At 38.9% G+C, this 20,387-nt stretch overlaps 1 protein-coding gene across 1 annotated transcript in view; it reads right to left on the bottom strand.

The window, feature by feature from the left end:
* Positions 1–20,387, bottom strand: part of CSMD3 (CUB and Sushi multiple domains 3) — a 1,090,172-nt gene that overhangs the window by 626,980 nt on the left and 442,805 nt on the right. The window contains exon 13 of the mRNA XM_044293228.1: positions 1,649–1,843. Within this exon, the coding sequence (XP_044149163.1) occupies positions 1,649–1,843 (195 nt within the window). The remainder of the gene's footprint in view (positions 1–1,648; positions 1,844–20,387) is intronic.

Genomic DNA, 20,387 nt, shown 5'->3' with positions numbered 1-20,387 from the left:
TTTCCAGGACCCATTGAAAATGAATGGGTACAGAACTGGTCCAGATCTGTTCCGCAAAAAACTGAACAGATCAGGAAAGAAACAACGGACGTGTGAATGGACCCTAAAGGGGTTTTCTGGTTTGTAGCAATAGCCTTTAAAATAATAATTTCTGAAAGTCTCTGTAATTCTGTAATATATTTCTTTTACCTTTTTTAGTCCTCCTATCACCTGTTCTGGGCTATAGTCACATGACCATGTTCATGCAACTCTTTCTCATTTCTTGAGATGTTATGTCCATCGACGTGTTAGAGCATCATGGGGGAGCATAGTAGGTGAGTGTCTATGTAACTAGCTGGGTAAGAGAAGCTATAAACTAGCTGGGCTTTTTTAGGAGCAGTGACAGGGGAGCATGTATGTAACTAGCTGGGTGGGAGCTGCTATAAACTAGTAGGTGGTTGTTAGGGGCAGTGATAGGGAGTGTCTATGTAAGTAGCTGGGTGAGAGGAGCTATAAACTAGCTGGAGGTTGTTAGTAGCCCTGTTGGAGCTTTGGCAGATAAAAGAGAAATGCATTAAGGGTTGAGTTGGATATAGCAACAGGAAGTGCTATATATAGGATAGAAACAAACCAGAACAATGTCCGTAAATGAATCAGGAAAGTCCCCCAAAACAACACCAAAACATCATGTATATAAGGCAAGCAACTACATGATCATATCTGTTAAACCGCATAGTTGTTCCAAGGAAAGACTATTTGAGGATCAAAAGCAAAAAAAAAACTGGTATCTATGTATCTATAAATAGAAGCAGCATCTATTCATCCCACTGGCAGACTACACACTATAGTATGCTTTATCTAAGGAGTACTATGTATTATTCTTACTTTTAAATTACTGTTGAAGTTTACATCAGTACAGTACTCATAGAATGTGCTTTTGGACTTGATTCCAAAAATTGGTCCCAACTTTTTGCACCAGTTTTATGAGGTTTATTGGTAGATGTTGCACCCAGTCCATGGATTCTAAGTGAGCCGAAATGCCCTTCTGTCACACAATAATACAACACTATTATTATGTTATTGGCAAGTGGGGAAGCTGTAACAGATTTTGCGCTGGAGTCCAGATTAATATCTCTGTTAGCCATGCCATGAATAGAACTGGTGAATGCTGCCTATGCTTCACTAAAATAATGGCTTCCTCTTCCAGTCTGAATTGAGCTTGGCTGGGAAGAAAAAGGAACTTGTACTTGAGTTGGATGTATTAAGTTAATGGTGATATGGGGAATTGTGACCTTTAGAGGAATTAAATAATGGTCTTTATTTACTCTCAGCTCTGGCACATGGAGGAAGTACTGAGCAGAAACATAGGGAATGTCGGTTTTGAAAGCTTCAATGGAATAACCTTTTAAAAAATGCTTTATTTTTATATATATATTTTTTTTACTTATATTAAGTGTAATCACGTCAGGTTAGACATATTATATGACTAGGGACATGGCATTCTGCACCTGGTGATCACAGCTGATGTTGATCAATGTCAAGAATCTGATTTTGTTCAACCTAAACCTTATCATTTAAAGGAAATATGCATCATCTTCACTACCTTCATTTAACATTTGTCATTTTGAAATTCAACAATGAATTCATATTAAAGTCTAAGCTGACAGACCTTCACATCTAGGTATCGGGCCACTCCACATAATTTTTCCATCTATCAGCATACAAGTGATGGTTTCAGTGCCTTGAGTTTTGATAAATCCATCTTCACAGACCACAGAGACCGAGCTTCCTAACTGAAAGTTGTCTCCGAAGCGACGAGCATTTAATGGAACTCCAGGATCTGGACACTCGTTATGCCCAAATGCTGAAAAACAGAAGTTAAGAATGAAATATTGCAACACAAAATATATAGGCTAAAAGAAAATAGCTGCTGTACTATGTCTATTATCTTTAGAAATACACTTCTGAAGAGACAAAATCCATGAATAATATCTTGGTGGTTGATTATATGTTTCATGTAAATGTAACAGGCAGCAATAATATTGAAATGTTTCTCTTCATTTCATTAGTATACTCCATTATATATTGGAAAACTGGAAATCCTACATTTTATTATGTTTCTAAAATAGACAGATGAAATACTAAAAAGATGTGCACTATGGTTTAGTATAGGATAGGTAGGATATGCCAGTGAGGCAGTTAAACTGTACCTCACAGACTAGAGTGTTTTTTTTTATTTAGTGCTCATATTAAGAGAAACAAAATTAAAGCATTGCAGGTTTGATACCTTTTAACTCCTTAAGGACATGGCCATATTTCACCTTAAGGACCTGGCCATTTTTTGCAAATCTGACCAGTGTCACTTTAAGTGTGAATAACTTCAAAATGCTTTTACTTATCCAGGCCATTCTGAGATATTCATCACATATTGTACTTCATGACACTGGTAAAATGGAGTAAAAAAAAAACATTTTTATTTATAAAAAATACCAAAATTTGAAACATTTCCAAGTTTCAATGTCTCTACTTCTATAATAAATAGAAATACCTACAAAAATAGTTATTACTTTGCATTCCCCATATGTCTACTTCATGTTTGGATCATTTTGGGAATGACATTTAATTTTTTAGGGATGTTACAAGGCTTAGAAGTTTAGAAGTAAACCCACTTTTTAAGGACCAGATCAAGTCTGAAGTTACTTTGTGAGGCTAACATAATAGAAACCACCCATTCTAGAAACTACACCCCTCAAGGTATTCAAAACTGATTTTACAAACTTTGTTAACCCTTTAGGTGTTCCACAAGAAATAATGTAAAATAGAGATAACATTTCAAAATTTCACATTTTTGGCAGATTTTCCATTTTAATAATTTGTTTCCAGTTACAAAGCAAGGGTTAACAGCCAAACAAAACTCAATATTTATGGCTCTGTTTCTGTAGTTTACAAAAGCACCCCATATGTGGTCGTAAACTGCTGTGGCAGGGCGCAGAAGGAAAGGAATGCCATACGGTTTTTGGAAGGCAGATTTAGCTGGACTTGTTTTTTGACACCATATCCCATTTGAAGCCCCCCTGATGCACCCCTAGAGTAGAAACTCCAAAAAAGGTACCCCATTTTAGAAACTACGGGATAGGGTGGCAGTTTTGTTAATACTATTTTAGGGTACATATGATTTTTGGTTGCTCTATAATGCACTTTATGTGAGGCAAGGTAAAAGAAATAGCTGTTTTGGCACCGTTTTTATTTTTTGTTATCTACAAAATTCATCTGACAGGTTAAATCATGTGGTATTTTTATAGAGCAGGTTCTCACGGACGCGACAATATCAAATATGACAACTTTTTTGTTGTTTGTTTCAGTTTTACATAACAAAGCATTTTTTTTAAACTATTCTTTAGTGTCTCCACATTCTGAAAGCCATAGTTTTATTTATTTTTGGGGCGACTGTCTTGTGTGGGGGCTTATTTTTTTACGGGATGAGATGATGGTTTGATTGGCACTATTTTGGGGTGCATATGACTTTTTGATCGCTTGCTATTACACTTTTTGTGATGTAAGGTGACAAAAAATAGCTTTTTTTTTTACACCGTTTTTTTTTTTTTTTTTTTACGGTATTCACCTGAGGGGTTAGGTCATGTGATATTTTTATAGAGCAGGTTATTACGGATTCAGCGATACCTAATATGTATACTTTATTTTTATTTATGTAAGTTTTACACAATGATTTAACCTTTGAAACATAAAAAAAAATCATGTTTTAGTATCTGTATATTCTGAGAGCCATTGTTTTTTTTCAGTTTTTGGGAGATTTTCTTAGGTAGGGTCTAATCTTTTATGGGATGAGATGGCGGTTTGATTGGCACTATTTTGGGGTGCATATGACTTTTTGATCGCTTGCTATTACACTTTTTGTGATGTAAGGTGACAAAAAAATAGCTTTTTTTACACCGTTTTTATTTTTCATTTTTTACGGTATTCATCTGAGGGGTTAGGTCATGTGATATTTTTATAGAGCAGGTTATTACGGACGTGGCAATACCTAATAAGTATACTTTTTTTATTTATGTAAGTTTTACACAATAATATTTTTTAAACAAAAAACAAAATCATGTTTTAGTGTCTCTATATTCTGAGAGCCATAGTTTTTTTCAGTTTTTGGGCAATTATATTAGGTAGGGTCTAATTTTTTGTAGTATGAGAAATGAGATGACAGGTTGATTGGCACTATTTTGGGGTGCATATGAATTTTTAATCGCTTGCTATTGCACTTTTTGTGATGTAAGGTGACAAAAAATTGCTTTTTTTGCATAGTTTTTTTACGGTGTTCACCTGAGGGGTTAGTTCATGTGATATTTTTATATAGCAGGTTATTACAGATGCGACAATACCCAATATGTATACTTTTTTTATTTATGTAAGTTTTACACAATGATTTCATTTTTGAAACAAAAAAAAACATGTTTTAGTGTCTCCATAGTATGAGAGCCATAGTTTTTTCAGTTTTTGGGCGATTATCTTGGATAGGGTATGATTTTTGCGGGATGAGATGACGGTTTGATTGGCACTATTTTGAGGTGCCTATGACTCTTTGATTGCTTGCTACTACACTTTTTGTAATGTAAGGTCACAAAAAATGGCTTTTTTTACACCGTTGTATTTTTTTTTTCATGATGTTCACCTAAGGGGTTAGGTCATGTGATATTTTTAAAGAGCATGCTATTACGGACGTGGCGATTCCTAATATGCATACTTCTTTTTAATTTACTTAAGTTTTACACAATAACAGCTTTTTTAAAAAAAAAAAAACAATATGTTTTAGTGTCTCCATATTCTGAGCCATATTTTTTAAAAAAAATTTCGGCAATTGTCTTAGGTAGGGGCTAATTTTTTTGCGGGATGAGGTGACGGTTAGATTCATACTATTTTGGTGGGAATACGCCTTTTTGATCGCTTGCTGTTGTAATTTTACTGATGTAAGGTGACAAAAAAATTGGTTATTTAGCACAGTTTTAATTTTTTTTTTTTTTTTTTTTACAGTGTTCATCTGAGGGGTTAGGTCATGTGAAATGTTTATAGACCCGGTCGATACGGACACGGCAATACCTAATATGTCAACTTTATTTAGGGGAAATAAAAAAAAATAATCATGAAAAAAAAAATTTCAACTTTTTTTTTCACTTGTTTTTTTGTCCCACCTTGGGACTTCAACTTTTGGGGGTCTGATCCTATTTACAATGAATTCAATACTTCTGTATTGGAATGCATTGGCTGTATGAGTAATACAGTGTGTATTACTCATACAGCTTCCTGATTGTGAGATCCAGGGGGCTGAATCTCACAGGCTCTTCACCGGAAGGCTGCACCGATGCCTATGGAAGGCATTGCACTGCCTTTCATGCCATCTGGTCCCAATTACAGCAGCAAGGGACCCGATGGCACCGCCAACCGCCCACCGTAACGACCCGTAAAAGCTGCAAACCGCAGGTCTGAATTTACCCCCCCCCTCGCATTGTCCCAGGGTGCCTGCTCAATGATTTGAGCAGACACCTTGTTCTGATCACCGCCCGCCGTGCGGCGGTGATCGGAAATACACAGGGCTTACAGGTATGCCCAGTGTCCTTAAGTTCCAGGACATCAGTGCGTACCTGTGTCCTTAAGAGGTTAATGGCTAACTAAAATAGAAGTAATGATGTTACATAGTGAGTTTTCAAGACATCACATTGGATAATATGTAGAAAAACTCCAGAAATATCATGATTCGTTGTTTCTTAGTGAATATTACGTGCCTTATTGAATCTGCGTCTGATTTTAGTTACGTTTCGGCCTAATTTGGCATTTATCAAACTGGTGCTGCTGTTGGGGAGAAATAATAGAAAACCAGCGCTCAGAAATGAATAGGTGTGCATTCACACCACAATGTGAGTGAGCCCTAGTGAATATTACATGCTTTATTGAATCTGCGGCTGATTTTAGTTATGTTTTCGTCCTAATTTGGCCTTTATTAAACTATAACAAAATGGAGAAAATAACATAGGTAACATGATTCATCTAGGCACGCCTATTTATTTTTGAGCGCCGGTTTTCTATTATTTTGCCTCAACAGCGGCACCAGTTTGACAAATGCCAAATAAGGCCGAAACATAACTAAAATCAGCTGCAGATTCAAGCAAACACATAATATTCACTAGGGCTCACTCATATTGCAGTGCGTATGCACGCCTATTCATTTTTGAGCGCTGTTTTTTTATTATTTCTCCTCAACAGCGGCACCAGTTTGATAAAGGCCAAATTAGGCCAAAACATACCAAAATCAGCCGCAGATTCAATAAAGCACGTAATATTCACTGAGAAACGACAAATTGTGATATTTCTGGAGTTTTTCTACATAATATCAACACCACTGAGGTCACTACTGTGGCTGGTGATTGGCTGAAGCATTCTCATCTTGTATCAACACATCATCAATGGAGCCAGTTGAATAGTGGCAGGCAGGGACCAGGAAAGTATTGTGATTGGCGTGGAAGTGGCAAAAGATTGGTAAGGTGAGCATTCATCTGTTTTGCTGTAACTCTGGAAGAGAAACTACAAAGTTCCATCCATTGTGTGGTGGATGGAGCTGGTAACTGCAATGCTGGTCCAACTGAAGTGAATTAACTCAATTAACTACACAATGGATGGATTTGTGTAGTTTGTATAGCTACTTTGGCATCATAGCTTCTCAGGAAAAACTGATAGGTGGGATGTTTTTGGTTTTGGACTCCCCCATAGACCAGATATTGATGGCCTATCCTGGGGATAAGCCATCAACATCAAAATCCTGGACAACCATTATAACGTCATGGTCACAAACAATAATTCATCTTAGGGTCTTGGTGAGAATAGGGTAGGGACTAGGTTTCCTCCATAAAGCTAGAAGCAACTATGAAGATGGCTAAATTCCTGGATAAGATGAAAGGATACCTGCTCGAAAATTGGTTAGATTATAGATACTTGTAGATAAGTAAAGAAAAGAGCATTCCGATATGGTGGATTGGATAGATTGGTAAAGATTATGTAGTGGAATTAGGCTAAAAGAAAGTCAAAAAATTAAGAGAGATCAGAAGTGACAGTAGGAATGAATCCCTCTAAGCGGTAATGTATATTTAGAATTATTTATGTATGCAAGACAGATACACTGATGTAAGTATGTAATGAAAGAAAAGGGATAACAATTACAAATATTAAATTAATTCTAATTAAAAATGAAAAGAGGAAACAAATTATATAAACTGATTATTAGGTGAATACTTAAAAATGCATATGAGTGTAAATAATGCAGCACATATCATACCAAGGGTCCTTGTCTTTCTATGACTTGAGTTGCTTTCTACATATTAGAAGAATCTTGACATTTCTCTAAGACAACACATTTCTCACACTGTTCAGTTCGATGGACATAAACATTGATTATTCTCAGACCTTTAACCTAATACATTTCCAGTCTACAGCTGCTTTTAAAATCACAGAGAGCAGCGGTTATCTAAGCATCTGTGCTCCTGATGTGTTCTGTGTTTCATTTTTTAACCCTATCACTGTTCATTCCTCTACAGGGAAATCATTTTCCGCCAATACTTTTTATGCTGTGGGTGAAACTGTGAATGCCTGAATACTTACTGGATATTGTTTTACTGACAGAGAAGAACTAAACTTGCTCTGGCTCAATGCGTATTATTATGAAGACAATATTTAAAAGGAAAATAAGGACCAAAATCTTGTTTGCATATTGGCTTACAAATGTTTTTCAAGGGAGGGTCTGCATGCATGAAAATACTCAAAGGTGGGGGTGAGGGGTTAGTTTGAGAAATCGTGTACAGACAGAGCACTTCTAAACTTGATGTGATATCATGTCAAAAAAGCCATCGAAAAAGTCAATGAAATCAAGTAAAGTCATTTAAAGTCTATTAAAATTTTCTGCCCATTGTTGATATAATACATTAGGAATGAAGATGAAAAAAAAAAGAATCAAGATGAGGATTGCTATATCTGTATACTGAAAAATGTGAATGATAGATTAGATAGATAGATAGATAGATAGATAGATAGATAGATAGATAACCTCCCCACTGCCTTTTTTTATGGGACCAAGAGAAAAATGATGATCTTGACTAGAAATGAGCATGGCCCACCACTAGTTAAATTTTATATAAAACCCTGCCTCTCATTGAGATGATCCAGCTGATATTTGTAGTCTAACAGGCAATGCTCCATGGGGAAAAAAAGTATATAAATTAGCTCAAAAAAGTATCTCTAGTGCTACCCCGATGCAGTAGGGAATGTTGCAAGTCAATGTCAGATCCATAAAAGAACATGGGTTGGATAACATCCAATTGTCATCTTTCAAGGCTCTTTGGATATTGACTTACTGGTTAGCTAAATTTCTTTTTTGTGGAGAAGAGCTGATTTGCATGCATTGTAGATGTAAAATTATAGAAAGCTCTGACCACTTTGTATACTGCCAACAAAAATTTTAAATTAACATTTAAAATTAATACATTTTAAAGAGATTTAAAGAGATTTTAAAGAGCACTTTCGATTCAGGTACTATTAATTTGTATCCAAATCAAATTTCAGGGCTAATTTAGACAAATCAGGAAGAAATAAGTTTTAGAATATGGTGAAAATGACTGGCTTCTGGTATACATTTCTTTAACATTTAACATTATAGCAACAAGATTTATGCATGTGCACATATTATGACTCCCACAAAGTCAATGTGTTACAGAGTCATAATACTCTGGGGGGCCCTACTGAACCGATGTATGTCAATTCAAATACTGTATGATCTATTTTAAAAATAATATTATAAAATATATTATAAAATAATATAATATTCTGCATATGGAGTTTTCTTTTTGTCAGGTGGTACAATATGGTGCGGTATGGAGACATTTTAAAACAGCACACAGACTGTAAAAGTTAAAGGGATTTTCAGGAATTTTTTATCTGATGACTTATTGTCCGGATAGGTCATCTTTATCTGATTGGTGGGAGTCCAACATCTGGGACCCTACTGATTAGCTGTTGGAGAAGGCATCAGCGCTTTCAATAGCTTCGAGGCATTCGATCTGCTTACCAACCACAGTGCCTTATATTGTATAGTAAATGTGCTTGGCATCATAGCTCAGTCCTATTGACTTCAATGGGGCTGAGCTGTGCCTAGGCCATGTGACATGACGTCACAAGGCCTAGGCAAAACTAAAGAAAGCCATGACACTACTGCGATTCCGATGCCTTCTCAAATAGCTGATCAGCAGAGGTCCAGGGTGTCGAACAACTATGGATCAGATACTGATGACTTATCCAAAGGATAGGTCATCAGTTTAATAATCGCGGAAAGCCCCTTTAACCCCTTAATGACTCAGCCCTATTTCACCTTACGGACTTGGCCATTTTTTGCAAATCTGACCAGTGTCACTTTAAGTGCTGATAACTTTAAAACGCTTTGAATTATACAGGCCATTCTGAGATAGTTTTTTCATCACATATTGTACTTCATGACACTAGTAAAATTAAGTTAAAAAAGTTATTTTTATTTATAAAAAAAATACCAAATTTAACAAAAATTTATAAAAAATTGCAAATTTTCAAGTTTCAATATCTCTACTTCTATAATACATAGTAATACCTGCAAGAATAGTTAATAATTTACATTCCCCATATGTTTACTTCATGTTTGGATCATTTTGGGAATGATATTTTATGTTTTGGGGATGTTACAAGACTTAGAAGTTTAGAAGCAAATCTTGAAATGTTTCAGAAATTTTCAAAACCAATTTTTAGGGACCAGTTCAGGTCTGAAGTCACTTTGCGAGGCTTACATAATAGAAACCACCCAAAAATTACCCCATTGTATAAACTACACCCCTCAAGGTATTCAAGAATTAATGGAAAATAGACATACAATTTCAAAATTTAACTTTTTTGGCAGATTTTCCATTTTAATAATTTTTTTCCAGTTACAAAGCAAGGGTTAACAGCCAAACCAAAATCAATATTTATGGCCCTGATTCTGTAGTTTACAGAAACACCCCATATGTTGTCGTCAACTACTGTACGGGCACACGGCAGGGCGCAGAAGGAAAGGAATGCCATACGGTTTTTGGAAGGCAGATTTTGCTGGACTGGTTTTTTTTACACCATGTCCCATTTGAAGCCCCCTTGATGCAACCCTAAAGTAGAAACTCCATAAAAGTGACCCCATCCATGAAACTACACCCCTGAATGTATTCAAAACTGATTTTACAAACGTCATTAACCCTTTAGGTGTTCCATAAGAATTAATGGAAAATAGAGATACAATTTCAAAATTTCACTATTTTGGCAGATTTTCCATTTAATTTAATTTTTTCCAGTTACAAAGCAAGGGTTAACAGCCAAACCAAACTCAATATTTATGGCCCTAATTCTGTAGTTTAGAGAAACACCCCATATGTGGTCGTAAACAGCTGTACGGCACACGGCAGGGCGCAGAAGGAAAGGAATGCCATACGGTTTTTGGAAGGCAGATTTTGCTGGACTGGTTTTTTTGACACCATGTCCCATTTGAAGCCCCCCTGATGCACCCCTAGAGTAGAAACTCCAAAACAGTGCCCCCATTTTAGAAACTATGGGATAGGGTGGCAGTATTGTTGGTACTAGTTTAGGGTACATATGATTTTTGGCTACTCTATATTACACTTTTTGTGAGGCAAGATAACAAGAAATAGCTGTTTGGGCACCGTTTTTTATTTTTTTGTTATTTACAACATTCATCTGAAAGGTTAGATCATGTTATATTTTTATAGACCAGTTTGTCACGGATGCATACTTTTTTTTATTAATGTAAGTTTTACACAATGATTTCTTTTTTTAGCAAAAAAAATCATGTTTTAGTGTTTTCATAGTCTGAGAGCCATATTTTTTTCAGTTTTTGGGTGATTACCTTGGGTAGGGTATGATTTTTGCGGGATGAGATGGTTTTATTGGCACTATTTTGGGGTGCATATGACTTTTTGATCGCTTGCTATTACACTTTTTGTGATGTAAGGTGACAAAAATGGTTTATTTAGCACAGTTTTTATTTTACATTTTTGACGGTGTTCATCTGAGGGCTTAGGTCATGTGATATTTTTATAGAGCCGGTCGATACGGACGTGGTGATACCTAATATGTATACCTTTTTTTTTTATTTATGTAAGTTTTACACAATGATTTAATTTTTTACGCAAAAAAAATCATGTTTTAGTGTTTCCATAGTCTGAGAGCCCAAATTTTTTCAGTTTTTCGCCGATTACCTTGGGTAGGGTATGATTTTTTCTGGATGAGATGATGGTTTTATTGGCACTATTTTTGGGGTGCGTGTGACTTTTTGATTGCTTGCTATTACACTTTTTGTGATGTAAGGTGACAAAAAATGGTTTATTTAGCACAGTTTTTATTTTTTACGGTGTTCATCTGAGGGGTTAGGTCATGTGATATTTTTATAGAGCCAGTCGATATGGACGCGGTAATACCTAATATATATACTTTTTTTAAATTTATGTTCGTTTTACACAATAATATCATTTTTGAAACAAAAATAAAATCATGTTTTAGTGTCTCCATATTCTGAGAGCCATAGTTTTTTCAGTTTTTTGGCGATTATCTTAGGTAGGGTCTCATTTTTTGCGGGATGAGATGACGGTTTGATTGGCACTATTTTGGGGTGCATATAACTTTTTGATCGCTTGCTATTGCTGTTTGTGATGTAAGGTGAAAAAAAATGGTTTATTTAGCACAGTTTTTTTTTTTTTTACGTTGTTCATCTGAGGGGTTTGGTCATGTGATATTTTTTATAGAGCCGGTCGATATGAATGCAGCAATACCAAATATGTATCCTTTTTTTTATTTATGTAAGTTTTACACAATAACAGCTTTTTTAAAACAAAAAAAAATTATGTTTTAGTGTCTCCATATTCTGAGCCATAGTTTTTTTTTATTTTTTGGATGATTGTCTCAGGTAGGGGCTCATTTTTTGCGGGATGAGGTGACGGTTTGATTGGTACTATTTTGGTGGGCAAACGCCTTTTTGATCGCTTGCTGTTGTACTTTTTGTGATGTAAGGTGACAAAAAAATGGTTTATTTACCACAGTTTTTTTTTTTTTTTTTTTACGTTCATCTAAGGGGTTAGGTCATGTGATATGTTTATAGAGCCGGTCGATACGGATGCGGCGATACCTAATATGTATACTTTTGGGGGGGAAACTTAATTTTTTTAAACTTTCTTTTTCACTTTATTTTTTGTCCCACTTTGGGACTTGAACTTTTGGGGGTCTAATCCTTTACAATGCATTCCAATACTGTATGCTGTATGAGTAATACTGTGTGTATTACTCATACATCTTACGGCCTGTGAGGTCCAGGGTGCTGGATCTCACAGGCTCGTCACCGGAAGGCAGCGCAATGCCTTCCTTAGACATCGCGCTGCCTTCTATGCCATCGGGTCCCCCCTACAGCCGCATGGTGTCCCGATGGCACGCCCGATCGCTGCCGCAAGCCGCAGGTAAAGCCAGCGTTGTGACCCCCCCGGCGTTGTGACAGGATGCCCGCTGAATGATTTCAGCGGGCATGCTGTCAAAATTATCCAACGCCGCGCCGCAAACTTTTTTTAAAGTTAGTACGTACTGGTACGTCCAGAGTCCTTAAGGACTCGGCAAACATGGCGTACTGGTACTTCCTAAGTCCCTAAGGGGTTAATATAGTACAGAGCCATGTGCCTATATAGAAACTCTGTGCACACAGAAATTTACAATAGTTATAAATATTTAGTTAAAGTTGTAGGTGGTAAATACAGCAATTCTGTCTGCTGATCAGGCTGAAAAACCTTAATGTAAATGTAAAACTAAAACAAAAAAAAAATATATACATTTTAAAATGCAAGAAAAAAGATAAATATTTTGAAACTGCCATAATGTAAGTATGGCAAATATTCCACTAAGTTAAAGGGCTTCTGTCACCCCACTAAACCGTTTTTTTTTTTCTTTTTGGTTTACTTATAATCCCTATAGTGCGATTTCTGCATACATAAGCTAAATAATCATTTCGATTCAGTACAATTTGTTAAAAACATATTTTTAAAATATGCAAATTACCTTGCTACCAGCAAGTAGGGCGGCTACTTGCTGGTAGCAGCCGCATCCTCCGATCCTAAAGACGCCCCCTCCGCATGTTGATTGACAAGGCCAGGGAATGGGATCGTTCTCTGCTGGCCCTGTTTGAATTCAATTATCGCGCCTGAGCCGTACCTGTCTTCAATCGGCGCAGGCGCACTGAGAGGCGGCTGCTCGCTCGGCCGCTCCATCCTCATTGCGCCTGCGCCGATGACGTCACATCTACACCCGGCGCAGGCGCATTGAGGATGGAGCGGCCGAGCGAGCGGCCGCCTCTCAGTGCGCCTGCGCCAATTGAAGACAGGTACGGCGCAGGCGCGATATTTTGAATTCAAACAGGGCCAGCAGAGGACGATCCCGTTTTCCTGGCCCTGTCAATCAACATGCGGAGGGGGCGTCTTTAGGATCGGAGGATGCGGCTGCTACCAGCAAGTAGCCGCCCTACTTGCTGGTAGCAAGGTAATTTGCATATTTTAAAATTACGTTTTTAACAAATTCTACTGGACCGAAATGATTATTTAGCTTATGTATGCAGAAATCGCAGTATAGGGATTATAAGTAACCAAAAAAAATAAAAAAACGGTTTAGTGGGGTGACAGAAGCCCTTTAAGTTAAATTTATTCAAACATACAGCTATAATTAATCTACACACCATCAACTTTTCAGTGCTAGAATAATGAATATTTCAGGCAACCGACACACATATGGAAGAATATATTCCAGATTCTTGGAATACCCCAAAGTTATATTATGTGACTGCAATAAGTGTAGCCTTTGAATTATTCATCTTCATTACTGTTAATTTAACCTCCACCATGTCTACTTTACTGGCTTGCAAAGGGCATATTCTAGTGATAAAAATATGACACGGTGAGAGGTTTAGTCTGGGAAAACAGGTATTTTCCTCCCAGCATGTGCTGCTGGGCTGATTTACACCCAAGTGAGGTGAAATACCGGAGCAGTTTTAGCTATGAAAAATGTAATGTTATTATGTATTTATTAGCATTTATTATTATTTTTATATGCATCCTTTATGTCATTCTTATTATATAAATCTTGTGTGACATTTTATATTCATAAATTTTTATTATTATATACATTCCCCTTTTTGAGGGTTGACTTTGCTTGTAGTCCATTCGTGACAACCCACCCCTCTTTATATTTTTATTTTAATTCTCAACCTTTTTTGTGATGCCTGCAGCCTCCAACTCTAGCGAACGGCTCCCAGTGATCACGTGATGCTGTTTTTCTCCTGAGCGCCGGGCTATCTGCTGTGCCGGCCCAGATGCGTCATGTTGCCAGGAGGCCGAATGCATTGCATGATCACGCTGCGGTCACATGACCGGGAATGCGGTCATTTGGCCCCAGCAAGGCCAGCGAGGCTCCAGTATCAAAGGGTGATGCTCAAGTACCTTTTGATAGTGGTACCCCTGTCTATAATAATATTAAACATATTTCATAACATAAAGGACCACTGTGGCAATGTGTATCTGCCTTTGTTTAATAGTTTTTCAAACTGTATCCAGTAATAAGTCTTGGGGCTGTTTTTTGGAAACAGCCGACCTCCCCTTTGACCCTGATTGTTTGTATATGGTTGTATGTATATATTTATATATATCCAGTTCTTTTGGTAAGTCTCTTATGCAACACCACACTATGTGGTCCACAAAACGCATAGTGATTCTGCAGTAAACATTTTGAAGATTTTTCATCTGCACCTAGTTGGTTCTTTGCACCGATGGATGTTTCTTCCTTTCACCACTTAGTTGTGAAGGGCAGGGATGGCTCGCCTGGAAAAGTAGTCGTGGCGGGGAACCACATCCTGTGGGATAATCACCACCATAAGTTTTTTAAAAGTCTCTGTCTCCACCAGACGGAATGACAGCATTTCAATGGCCAGGAATTTTGAAATGCTGGCATTGAAGGCCAGGGATCGCTGATAGGTAGGGGGGTACTTCCTATTTCTCTCCAGTGTTTGGGTATGGACAGCTGAACGCTTCCATGGGATAGTGTGGACATGCTGGGTGATGGTGGCGAAGGTAGTGTTGCTGCCACATTGTCTGTTTAAAGGGTGGCAGATGCCACTGTCACTCCAGAGAGGAAGGAAGAAGCTGAGATGTAGCAGCAGAGGGAGCAAGAGGTGTTTTTTTTTTAGGTGTCTACTCCACTGCAGCTCATGCTTTGCATTTAGATGCCTGGTCATGCAGGTGGTGCTCAGGTTTAGAAATTTTTTGCCTCACTTCAGGCTCTGATTGCACAGTGTGCAAATTACTCACATCATGTCGTCAGCATATTGTCTGAAGAACTGCCACAACAGGGAACTTCTTGAAGCTGGCTTTGGTGTGGTCAGTCCCTGGGTGCAGTGGGCAGTAGCAGGCATACTGGCTAGGAGACGGCCACTCTGCTTTTGCACCCTGCTCCCTCTTTTGCTGTGCGGCTGGCTCTGTGTGACCACCTCTTCCTCCGAACTGCACATATCACTTGCATGACTTTGAGTCCATGTGGGGTCTAGGACCTCACCATCCTTCACATCATCTTCCACCCACTCTTCACCCCTGCCCTCCTTGCCGATCTGCACACAACAGAAAGTCGCATCAGTTGGCACCTAGGTTTCGTCATCATCATCATCAGAGACAAGCTGTGGTGGTTCTTCCATGTCTAAATCCTGAAACGTAAGTGTTTGGGCATCAGTGCACTCATTCTCTTCCACTTCTGGGGCAGTGCTGGTGGATGGCCCACTGAAACCCCACCAACAGAGTCATCAAAAAGCATAAGAAACTGCTGCATGACTTGGGGCTCAGACTGCTTGGCTGATTTGCAAGGGGGTGAGGTGAAATACAGATGCCCATGGGCTGCAGGTGCCAACTCTGTGCTTTCAGCAGGGGACCGTGTGGGAGACAATGTGAAGGAACTGTAGGTACTGTCAGCCACCCAATCTACTACCACCTCTACTTGTTCTGGCCTCACTATTCCCACACCTGTTTTCTGGCCTACAAAATGAAGCTGAACGTACTGTCGTCTACATGCACCTGAGGAAGGTGTTTAATTTGGGCATGTAGCTGGCATTGATCGACTACGTCCTCTCCCTGCAACAGGAGCTCCACCAGCAGCACCACCACCAGGGCCAAGTTCCTTATTTGATGCTCTCCTTATTCTTTGAGGCCACCCACCAAACTAACAGACAGATTAACTATATTAATTTCCCTGTCACGTACGCAGTGCAGGTGTACCTCACACCAAAAATGGGAATGTTACCCACCGAACTAACATACAGATTAAGAATATATTCATGTCCCTGTCACATATGCAGTACAGGTGTACCTCACACCAAAAATGCGTATATGTCACTGGCCGAAATAACAGTCAGATTAACTATATTAATTCCCCTGTCAAATATGCAGTGCACGTGTAACTCACACCAAAAATGGGTATATGTCACCCACCGAACTAACAGATGGATTAACTATATTAACCCCTTAGGGACGCATGACGTACCTGTACGGCATGTTTCCTGAGTCCTTAACCCCTTAAGGACCAGGCTCATTTTCACCTTAAGGACCAGGCCATTTTTTGCAAATCTGACCAGTGTCACTTTAAGTGCTCATAACTTTAAAACGCTTCGACTTACCCAGGCCGTTCTGAGATTGTTTTTTCGTCACATATTGTACTTCATGACACTGCTAAAATTGGGTCAAAAAAGTTAATTTTTTTGCATAAAAAAATTCATTTTTTACCAAAAATTTTGAAAAATTAGCAAATTTCAAAGTTTCAGTTTCTCTACTTCTGTAATACATAGTAATACCCCCAAAAATTGTGATGACTTTACATTCCCCATATGTCTACTTCATGTTTGTAGCATTTTGGGAATGATATTTTATTTTTTGGGGATGTTACAAGGCTTAGAAGTTTAGAAGCAAATTTTGAAATTTTTGAGAAATCTTCAAAATCCCACTTTTTATGGACCAGTTCAGGTTTGCAGTCATATTGTGAGGCTTAGATAATAGAAACCTCCCAAAAATGACCCCATTCTAGAAACTACACCCCTCAAGGTATTCAAAACTGTTTTTTCAAACTTTATTAACCCTTTAGGTCTTCCACAAGAGTTGATGGCAGATGGAGAAACAATTTTGAAATTTCTATTTTTTGGAAAATTTTCCAATATAATCAATTTTTTCCAGGAGTAAAACAAGGGTTAACTGCCAAACAACACTCAAAATGGGTTGCCCTGATTCTGTAGTTTGCAGAAACACCCCATATGTGGTTGTAAACTACTGTTTAGCCGAACGGTAGCACATAGAAGGAGGGGAACACCATATGGGTTTTGGAAGGCAGATTTTGCTGGACTGGTTTTGTTTATACCATGTCCCATTTGAAGCCCCCTGTTGCACCCCTAGAATAGAAATTTCAAAAAAGTGACTCCATCTAAGAAAGTACACCCCTCAAGGTATTCAAAACTGGGTTTACAAACTTTGTTAACCCTTTAGGTGTTCCACAAGAGTTAATGGCAGATGGAGAAACAATTTTGAAATTTCTATTTTTTGGAAAATTTTCCAATATAATCAATTTTTTCCAGGAGTAAAACAAGGGTTAACTGCCAAACAACACTCAAAATGGGTTGCCCTGATTCTGTAGTTTGCAAAAACACCCCATATGTGGTCGTAAACTACTGTTTGGCCGAACGGTAGCACATAGAAGGAGGGGAACACCATATGGGTTTTGGAAGGCAGATTTTGCAGGACTGGTTTTGTTTATACCATGTCCCATTTGAAGCCCCCTGTTGCACCCCTAGAATAGAAATTTCAAAAAAGTGACTCATCTAAGAAAGTACACCCCTCAAGGTATTCAAAACTGGGTTTACAAACTTTGTTAACCCTTTAGGTGTTCCACAAGAGTTAATGGCAGATGGAGAAACAATTTAGAAATTTCTATTTTTTGGAAAATTTTCCAATATAATCAGTTTTTTCCAGGAGTAAAACAAGGGTTAACTGCCAAACAAAACTCAAAATGGGTTGCCCTGATTCTGTAGTTTGCAAAAACACCCCAAATGTGGTCGTAAACTACTGTTTGGCTAAACGGCAGGACATAGAAGAAGGGGAATGCCATACGGTTTTTGGAAGGCAGATTTTGCTGGACTGGTTTATTTACACCATGTACCCTTTCAAGCCCCCTGATGCACCCCTAGAGTAGAAACTCCATAAAAGTGACCCCATCTAGGAAACTACGGGATAAGGTGGTTGTTGTTTTGGGACAATTTTTGGGGTATATTAGATTTTTGGTTGCTCTATATTACTCTTTTTTGAGGCAATGTAACAAAAAAATGTAATTCTAAAATTGTTTCTACATTCGCTATTAAGTTTTGTGGAACACCTAAAGGGTTAACATAGTTTGTAAAGTAATTTTTGAATACCTTGAGGGGTGTAGTTTCTTAGATGGGGTCACTTTTTTGGAGTTTCTAGTCTAGGCTACATCAGGGGGGGCTTCTAATGGGACATGGTGTAAAAAAAAAAAACTGTCCATCAAAATCTGCCTTCCAGAAACCGTATGGAGTTCCCTTCGTTCTATGCCCTGCCGTGCGGCTATATAGCCATTTACGACCACATATGGGGTGTTTCTGCAAACTACAGAATTGGGGCAATAAATGTTTAGTTTTGTTTGGCTGTTAACCCTTGCTTTATTACCGGCAAAATGGATTTAAATTTAAATTTTGCCCAAAAATAGGTGTTTTGGCACCGTTTTTATTTTATATTTTTAACACCGTTCATCCGAGGCGTTTGGTAAAAAGTTATTTTTATAGCGACGACTTTTACGCACGCGACGATGCCCAATATGTATGGCTCTCAGACTTTGGAGACACTAAGCAGGCATCCTAAAACTGCGGCCCTCCAGATGTTGTAAAACTACAATTCCCACCATGCCCTGATGATGGCTGTAGGTTGTCTGGGCATGCTGGGAGTTATAGTTTTACAACATCTGGAGGGCCGCAGTTTGAGGATGCCTGCACTAAAACTAATATTTTTTGGGGAAAGAAAAATTGTTTTCGTGTCTCCAAAGTCTGAGAGCCATAGTGTTTTATGTTCTCTAGTGAACTGTTGGGGATTATAAAAATTTAGTACTCCATGGAAGTGTGATACTCCCTGAAGCAATCGATAATGCAGAGGCCCGGATGATCGGGGCACGTGTCACATTGAGTTGTGGTGTCCTTCCGTATCCCCCTCTTGTGACACACTCTGCACTTTTTTTGGGTTCGTCCCTTCTTTCCAGTATGGGGGACCACACCTGGAAAGTGTTGGCCAGGGACGATCCGGGCGCCTCCAGTTCCCGAGGTACTCCGGCCTGCTCTTTCCCGGTCCGAAAAGATCAGGTCTTTGAGGACTGCCTCATAGAATTGGAGGAATGTCCCTGTGCTGCCAGCGCTTCGGGATAGTACAAAAGAGTTGTACATGGCAACCTGCACCATGTAGACCGCAACTTTTTTGTACCATGCCCGGGTTTTGCGCATGGCGTTATATGGCGTGAGGACTTGATCAGAGAGATCAACTCCTCCCATATACCGATTGTAGTCGACGATACAATCGGGCTTGAGGACCGTTGCCGCGGTACCTCGCACAGGGACTGGGATGGTGCTGTTACCGTGGATTGTGGACAGCATAAGGACATCCCTCTTGTCCTTATACCTGACCAGCAACAGGTTTCCACTGGTAAGTGCACGGGTCTCACCCCTGGGGATAGGTACCTGGAGGGGGTAGGCAGGGAGGCCGCGTTGATTTTTCCGCACGGTCCCACAAGCGAACGTGGATCTGGCGGCAAGGGACCTGAACAAGGGAATGCTGGTATAAAAGTTGTCCACGTACAAGTGGTAACCCTTATCCAGCAGTGGGTACATAAGGTCCCACACGAGTTTCCCGGTAACACCCAGAGTGGGGGGACATTCTGGTGGTTGAATCCGGGAATCTCGCCCCTCGTACACACGAAATTTGTAAGTGTACCCTGAGGTACTCTCACAAATTTTGTATAGCTTCACGCCATACCTCGCCCGCTTTGTGGGAATGTATTGGCGGAAACTGAGTCTCCCCTTGAACGCAACGAGAGACTCATCAACCGCGACCTCCCTTCCAGGTACGTAGGCCTGCTGAAATGTGGCCCCAAAGTGATCGATGACCGGCCGTATCTTGTACAGCCGGTCATAGGCAGGATCACCTCGGGGTGGACATGCTGCATTATCGGAATAATGCAGACAT

Source organism: Bufo gargarizans, chromosome 5, assembly GCF_014858855.1.
Source record: "Bufo gargarizans isolate SCDJY-AF-19 chromosome 5, ASM1485885v1, whole genome shotgun sequence".
In the NCBI taxonomy this organism is placed as follows: domain Eukaryota; kingdom Metazoa; phylum Chordata; class Amphibia; order Anura; family Bufonidae; genus Bufo; species Bufo gargarizans.
The sequence above is the reverse complement of the archived record's forward strand: the minus strand, read 5'-3'. Positions and strand labels throughout refer to the sequence as shown.